The sequence below is a fragment of the Lonchura striata genome, chromosome 3 (assembly GCF_050655825.1).
Source record: "Lonchura striata isolate lonStrDom1 chromosome 3, ASM5065582v1, whole genome shotgun sequence".
Taxonomy (NCBI): Eukaryota; Metazoa; Chordata; class Aves; order Passeriformes; family Estrildidae; genus Lonchura; species Lonchura striata.
Window position 1 is genome coordinate 6,290,380 of NC_140705.1, and position 8,142 is coordinate 6,298,521.

General features: G+C 44.5%; 1 protein-coding gene across 1 annotated transcript; it reads left to right on the top strand.

Moving 5' to 3' along the window:
* Positions 1–393: 393 nt before the first annotated feature.
* SLC25A27 (solute carrier family 25 member 27) lies at positions 394–8,005 on the top strand. The gene is made up of 9 exons (XM_021529747.4): positions 394–533; positions 2,022–2,213; positions 3,012–3,096; positions 3,704–3,826; positions 4,534–4,646; positions 5,304–5,388; positions 5,980–6,072; positions 6,406–6,508; positions 6,926–8,005. The coding sequence occupies exons 1-9, from the start codon at positions 431–433 to the stop codon at positions 6,995–6,997; spliced, it is 969 nt and encodes a 322-aa protein (XP_021385422.3). The 5' UTR covers positions 394–430; the 3' UTR covers positions 6,998–8,005.
* Positions 8,006–8,142: the final 137 nt, after the last annotated feature.

Below are 8,142 nucleotides of genomic sequence, written 5' to 3' on the forward strand. Positions count from 1 at the left end.
CTTGACACGGGAACAGAGTTTGGGGCTCCCCAGGCAGTGCTGCCAGTGACAGCACCCCGCAAAGCAAACAGACCCCACGCGTAATCTTGAGCTCTCATTAATGATTACTTTTTTAAATGTAGATGATGGACAAATGCGTGCGTGTGTCTCTACCTGCAGTGCCGGTTTCCAGGCACCGAGCAGCCTTGGTGACAGACTACATTTCCCAGGAGCCTGTTGCGCCGGAGTCTCTTGTGTCGCTGCAGGAGGACCTTGCAGCTCTGCAGAGCCACTCGGGCTGCTGCAGTTCCCGGTGCTGGCGCTGGAGAAACATGACCTTCAGCAGCTTGTCTCCTAAACCATCCCGAGCTGATCTGCGCTAGGGCCCGCTCTTGCTGCAGACACACTCGGGCTGGGTGGCTGGTTACCCTCGGTCCATGTGAGATGCTAGATGTCACCTGCAGAAGACGAGAGGAGCTTACCTCTTCCAGAGAGATGGCCCCGAGCCAGCAAATTCGCTCTGTCAGCCTGTGCAGCGGCTGTGGCAGAACTAGGTACAACTCACCGTGGTTTTCCGAGAGGGAAGGGGGGTCAGATTTACTTACGGGGGGCAGGGGGAGCATCAGCCCCCGGATGCCTCATTCCTCAGTGTTCTGCTCCAGCAAATCTGCATTTCACTCTGCTAGTCCTGGCTTTTCCATAATATAAGTGGTTTATGCCACCTGACCGTGGCTGGAGGGAGAGTTTTTCAGGATTAAATCTTTGCCGCGAGACGGAAGGGCTGCAGCCATTAACTCAGTGTAGTTGTGACTAATTTAAGCTTTGCATTGGCTGGGTGTCCAGAGAAAGAATAAAGAGGCAGGTAGATATGTTGCCTAAGTTACTAGCAAGACCTTATTCCTTCAGGAATTTCCTTTTCATAGTCAAGGAAGGTTAATCAAAGAAAAATTGACTCTTAAGCTTCTGGTCATGGTGGAAATGCTTATAAAAATGGAGTTGGAAAACTGCTTGGTGAAACATGGAATATAAGCCAAATGACATCTATGTAATACTGTTTTGTGACCAAGTAATTTATTTTGAATATTTTTCAGCATGTCCTTTATAATTTCTACAGGCTTTTACAGGCAAGTCAGTTACATTGCTCTCAATCTTTGCTAATCTTTAAACATGAATACCAAACTTAATGCACAAATGGACTGTAAACCTGCTGAGACTTTGAGCAGTGACTTCCTTCCCCTAGCACCTGAGTCCTGCCTTGGAAGGACCCTGGTGTGTCTTGGAGGTATCAAAACAAAGACAATCCCTGCTCCTTCCCTGCCACAGGCTGGGAAGGTCCATCACCAGGCACTTCTGGCCTGGAACTGAAATAAGGGGCACAAATATGTATCCATCCTTTTTCACGAGCTGCTCTGGGAAGCTGAGATCAACTTGGATCTCCTTCACTGGCCACAAGTTATTTCAGTGAGAGAGATAACAGGCTAGACATAATTTCTGTGCCTGTATAATGAAAGCAAGCATCCTTTAGGGTGGTTTGTTGGGCAGATATGTATCTAAGTTTGTAGGTGAGCCTGAATGAATGTCACTATTATGATGACCCCTGTGGGGTTGTTCCTGACCATAACATGTGCTGCCACTGTGCTGGGCACTGGCTGGACAGAATTGGAAAGACCACATGAGCAATTGAGAGATATGACTTGTCTGTATTCAGGGGGAGTAACTGGAACAGGATTCTTAATCCCAAGTCCCTCAGAAGGTACACATATTGCATAACAAATCTGCAAAACTATATAAGGGAAAAAGACTGGGTGTTTGACAGGAATGGCAAACATTGTGCCTAGAGCCACTTTTAACAGACCTGGATGAGAATTCTCCTTTTCTCCAGGGATCTCCTGGACCCTGTTGGGTACATCCCCTGCTCCCTGCTGGTGCCTGCCGAGCCCTTTGGGCGCTTGCAGGGGTTTGTGGTGCAGCTGTTCCGGGCACGGGAGGTGTCCCTGCAGCCGCACTCGTATTCACGTGTGTTCCTGGCCCTTTGCCCTCAGTGACATTTCCCCTGGATCTCACGAAAACCCGGCTGCAGATCCAGGGTGAAGCTGCCGTGCGCCGGGATGGAGCCGCGGCCGGGCCGGCGGTCCCGTACCGCGGGATGCTGCGCACGGCGGCTGGAATCGCGCAGGACGAGGGGGTACGGAAGCTCTGGCAAGGAGCCACGCCGGCCGTCTACCGCCACATAGGTAAATATCTGCTCGTGATGGGACACGGTGGGTCCTGCCTTCTGTGGCCAAGCCTTTTGGAGTGAGCTTGCCGTATTTTCTTGTACTTTAAATATATCTATGAGAACTTTTCAGTCTAGCCTGCAATTCCACTTTGAAATATAAGCGATTTCAGATTGATACATCTCTTCCTTCCGTTTCCCAGTCCTTCATGGCCTTATTCTGGCTTCTGGAAAAACAAAATATAAGTTCTCTGTCATATTTGCATGAAGGTCTTGTTCAGGAAGTCCAGACACTTAAAAGTTCTCAGAACAATAAATGTCTCATATGTGAGTGAAGTGGGGATAGATTAGGAAAAAAGATGGAAAAAAAGATGAGGTTGCAAGCACAAGGGAAAAATACAAGTGCTTAAAAGAAATGCATTAGTGGTTTACCACAAATAATAGCTTGCTGTGCTTTAGCTGGAAATATGGTGGCAGCAGCAAACCTCAAAAGCACTTGAGGAGGTTTTGTGCTTGGCATCAGCCCAGAAGGAGGTGATGCAGTCCCATGTCCTTAAGGTGCTGGCAAAGCTGTTCTGCCTCCTGGCAGACCTGTGGCTCAGCCAGAGAGATTTTTTGATGCTAAAATGCCCTGGGCTCTCCCACTGACACCAGGCAAAGCCTTCACTTTCCCCATTCTGATCACAAACAAGAGAGCAGTGACCAGATGACCCAGGTGAACTCTGGAGTGTCATAAACCAAGGTCTTGATCTCTGTCTCACTGTGACCTCCAGGAATGGCAGACCCAAGAGCTGTCTCCTGCTTTTGTTTTCCACAGTATACACTGGTGTTCGGATGGTTACTTATGAACATCTCCGTGACTCCGTGCTTGGCAGGGCAGACGGTGAAAGCTTTCCTCTCTGGTAATGTTGAATATCCATGCATATTTATTGCTTGCTTGGGGATTGTCCTTACTGTAGGAGACTACAGCTATATCTTAGGTCCAAAATGTATCTGTTTTTAGAAGGGGATTGATAAAATCTACTGCAAAATAATTGTCACGCCCAATGCTACAGGAAGGGGGACCTATGGTTAATACTGAAATTTCTGAATTTACCAGAATAAATAGACCCATAAAATTAACACAACTTGTCTAGTAGCAGTGGGAGAGAAAGAAAAGTTGTATGTATCAGCAAGCAGTTTGGAATTTCGGTGGGCATCCAGTTATAATACATCCTTTACTTGTGTACTTTGCCATCCTGCCTTTAAACCTTAAGCAAAGAGCAGAATGTAACCTTGTTTTGTTTTATTTTTTCCCCTGGTAAGTTTTAACCCTTTTCAAAATTGACAGAAATATTACTGACTACTTTAACAACCTGTAGCCACAATTATTACCTTTACTTTGGCTGTTAATATAGGGAATAACCATTTATACTTGTTCCACTTGAGTTGTGCTGCTGAACTCTTCAGCACTGTGACCTGTGAAGATTTTCAGTGTATTCTGGAGCACAATTTTTCTCCATTTGGCAGGAAAGCTGTGGTTGGAGGCATGTCTGCGGGTGCCATCGGACAGTTTTTTGCCAGCCCAACTGATCTGGTGAAGGTGCAGATGCAGATGGAGGGAAAAAGGAAGTTGGAAGGAAAGCCATTACGGTTGGTTCCTCTCAGAGCTGGTGTTTTTGTCCCTCTTACTGATCACTCTTTGGCCCAGGGTGTGATTCTCTGTGTTTTCTGCCACCCCTTCTCCCCCAGCTGCTCTGTGCCCTTTTACAGGGAGAGCACCCGATGGCTCTGGGCAGTAAAGAGGGGAGGGATTCAAGACCTCCTCCTTATTCCATTTATACTCATCTTCTTTATTCTGATTTATTGGTCCCAGGGACCACAAACCCATCCTCTGTGCTGCAGCACATCCATGCCAGCACTTTACCATGGGGAGGGAAGGACATTTTCTGAAGATGGAAGAAAGCATGAGCTAAATGGCTTGTGCAGGAAGCACAGGCACAAGGAATGCTGACACACAGCAGGGCTTGAGACTCTCCTGTAAATACCAGGACATGCTGCTCTTTGCATTCCAAACTGCTGCTATCATTTGGTGTCATGTACATTTAGTGTTGTAACCCAGTGTGGGACCTAAGGCTTGTCTGCTGTTAGGGACCAGATCACTGCTTTGCAAGGCAACTGGTATATCTGGTAAAATACTGTGGCATGAAAGTCAAAGATAGATCCAAAAATGGATCTGGAGTGCCAGATCCTTGCAGATATAAATTCCTAACCTTATGTGAGGACCCAATGCAGCAAAGTGCTGGAACATGCAAAGATTTCAGTGGGCTGTCTACCCACAAGTTGCATCTTAATTTCAGGTTTCGGGGCGTGCACCATGCATTTCTGAAGATCCTGTCTGAAGGAGGAGTAAGAGGACTTTGGGCTGGATGGGTACCAAATGTCCAGAGAGCTGCTCTGGTGAATATGGGAGGTAAGTGGAATAACTTGGCCTGCAGCACTTAAGGCCCCACCAAAGCTTTAAGAAAAAGGTGCTCAGCTGCTCTTTTGTCTTAGTGTCATGATTAGCTGGGGTCCTGTTTGGAGCACCCTGCAGGTGATCTCTGCCTTGTGCGCCTGTGTTTTGGTCCTGTGGAAATCAAATAGCTTAAAAGCAACAGGTTTTACCTGAATTTAAAGAAAAGTGAGCCAGGAACTGAAAGAGTCCCACAGCCAGCAAAGCAGGGACTTCACCAGCCACAACCCAGTGTCCAAGTGAGGTAAGCAGAGCAGAGCCAGCAAAGGCAGCCAGGCTTCACCAAGATCCAGATCTGCAGGGAAGTGTGTGGTGATGAGGCAAGTATGAGGCCAAACCAGGAAGCTGAGCCAGCAACAGGGCTGGTGAGGGTCACCCAGATACAGCTCAGCATCACCTGTAAGGTAAATCAGAGCAAATGGGAGCAGAAAGGAGAGTGTACTCACATGTTTAAAGACAGGACTCAGGTGCCACAGCCCTCATTAAAAACGGTGGGCAGAGTGCAGCTGTGCCAAAGGCAGGAGCCTCAATGGAAATGAACATCCTGTGTCATGAACAGCACAGACACCATTCACTCCTGACAGTGCTGTTTTTTCTCATTTATCCTCTTTACAGATCTGACCACTTATGACTCAGTGAAACAGTTTTTGCTTCTGAACACGACACTTGTGGACAATAGTGTGACTCACAGTGTTAGCAGGTGCCGTATTCTCCAATTACCCCTTTTCTACTTTGGAGCATTTCCAGCCTTGCTGTCTTCATCTGCCTCTCTGTGCCAGCAGACGACCACATTCTTTGAGTTTGATACTGCTATTGAAATGCAACTTTAGAATTATTTTTTTTCCTTAGAGAACATCATTTTATAGAAGACACAAGAGAAAGGATGCAACCATTGCTACAAAACTGCCCTCATTAGAAGTGCCTTGTTGGTACATTTAAACACCTTTGCTCTAATCTGTGGGAGCACAGTGATACAACCTCTGCAAAACATCCTCTTTTATGAGTGACGAAAAAATCTACTTTGTATACACAATATTATGAATTACCTGTTGTGGGTCTTTCATCTCTGACTCAGAACTGCACACAGAGGTGAGGGCTGCTGGCACTGGGAGAACATGTGAGCCAGAGCAGTACTAGCAAGCCTCCCAAATCAAGTTTATGTTATGAGTTATTGCTCAAGATTTGATGATAGCTGTTTTAATACATCTTGATTATAAGAACTGGAGTCGCAATGCTGAAATTTCTATGATACATCTTGGTTTCTTCCTTAAGTATCTGTTGCTGTTGGCAGTGTCTGCTCTGGGCTGGTAGCAGCTGTTCTGGGAACTCCTGCTGATGTGGTCAAAACTCGGATAATGAACCAGCCAAGAGATAAACAGGGAAGGTATGGACGCTTCAGAGACCGACTTTTCAGTAGCACATTAAAACCATGGGTCTGACTGATTTCACTGAGAGTGCTAAATTGATAATTTTCTTTTCATCTTTCTAGTGATGATTTAGTAAATGTCTGGGGGGTGTTGTTGTGATGGCCACCTAAGCATAACCAGTAGATTTCAATTCTGGATTAGACTCCAAGGAGCTTACAAAAGCACTTCGGCTTGTAGAAAAATATCTAAATTTTAAGCTACAAATTATGTTTATGAAGGGGATGTTTTGGGTTTTTTTAAATTGTGTATTTGTAATCCTAACACTGTTTGTTCTCCTTGCACATTGCTAGAGGTCTGCTCTATAAATCTTCCATGGACTGCTTGATTCAAACTGTCCGGGGTGAAGGGTTTATGTCTCTCTACAAAGGCTTTATACCAACCTGGATGCGAATGGTAGGTGCTTTTTAACTGTCTTTACAAGAACAATTAGCATTAAAATCTGAGGAGTGTGGATGCAGCCCTAACCCTATGTAATATTACAATTTTTGTATGGAAGACATAATCATAGAATTGTAGAATGGTTTGTGTTCAAGAGACTTTAAAAATCATCTCATTCCAAACCATCTGCCATGGGCAGGGACACTTTCCACTTCCTCACAGCCCTGTCCAACCTGGCCTTGAACACTTCCAGGGATGGGAAATTCTCAGCCTCTCTGAGCAGACAGAGGCTTGGGAACCTCTCTGGGAACTAGAACAATATGAGACTGAACTTAAGAATATGATTTTTAAGAGGAGACAGCTTAATCTAATGGGCTTCTTTATTGGGTTACTTTTGTTTTAAGCCTCTAACTTCAGTGTTTGCTTTCACAGGCACCTTGGTCACTGGTATTCTGGCTTGCCTATGAACAAATCAGAAGGTTGTGTGGAGTTACTTCTTTTTAAAACCTTCAATATTCACAGAGAAGAGTCAAAAAGCTGAATTCTCATTCCACAGGGTAGTAGTATCACATGTATAGCTTTTTGCTCCAAATTCAGTCCTTACTGATTTGGAACAGCCATGACATAAGGATACTATTTGATGAAATTTATATTATCCACAACAACACTTCAGCTAGCAGCCAGCATCAGCTTTCTGAACCAGCAAACAGGAATAAAAAAAATTCTACCAAGCAAATAGAACATAATACTGTCCATTTGTTTGATAATGGAGATGGTTTCTATTGTTAAAAACAAGCAATGTACTGAACAAGTTCTGTGGCTAAGCATCTATAAAATTATTTGGGAATTTTTGTTGTTAATTGTATTTGCACACAGATAAAGAACTACCTCTCACTAATTTGATGTGTCAGCAAACCAAGCATGTAGTGCTAGGTATTAAAAAAGAGAAAAGCAGTTTACCTGATTCCAAATCTGCTTTGCACAAAAACTGGAAGGATTTGTGTTCCTGTTACTTCCCAGAGACTGCCTGACCTCTCCACTCAAATCTTTGAGTAAGATCATTATTGAGATGCAGTCCCAGAAAATAAAAAACCTAGTTTGCTCTGCAATGCTTGAAGGTCTCAGGATACTCCATAGGACCCAGCTGAACTACTTGTCCTGTGACAATCTGGGTGCTGATGTGGCAGACTGGGTCATTTTCCATGGAAATGTGCACTCTGCCCACTTTAAATCTCGATGAAAATACAACATTCTCTTCTATAATGCAAAACATTTGGACAGGAGTAATTTATTTATTTTTAAACCTAAATCCTTCCAGATTTCGTGGAGAAGACTAGTGCTGTTTGTCACTAGGTTCACCTTTGGCAATCAAGAGTCAAAAATACAGTATTAAAAGCAGCCATGAGTAGCTAAAACAAAGCTGGCTTTGATTTAGTAATATCTAGTAATTAAATTAATGTAGAAAACTTGGCTCTTTGAATAAATTAACAGGATTTCTTCTAGTCTTTGCAACCAGTGTCTCCAATGTGCCGTTTTTTCACTGAACACAGATTGAGTGTCTTCTTGGATTGCTCTTGTACTTTCTGATTGTATTGTAATTCAGCTGTGGCTGTATGCATTTGGGAGTGTGCTTCCAGCTTGGAAAATGT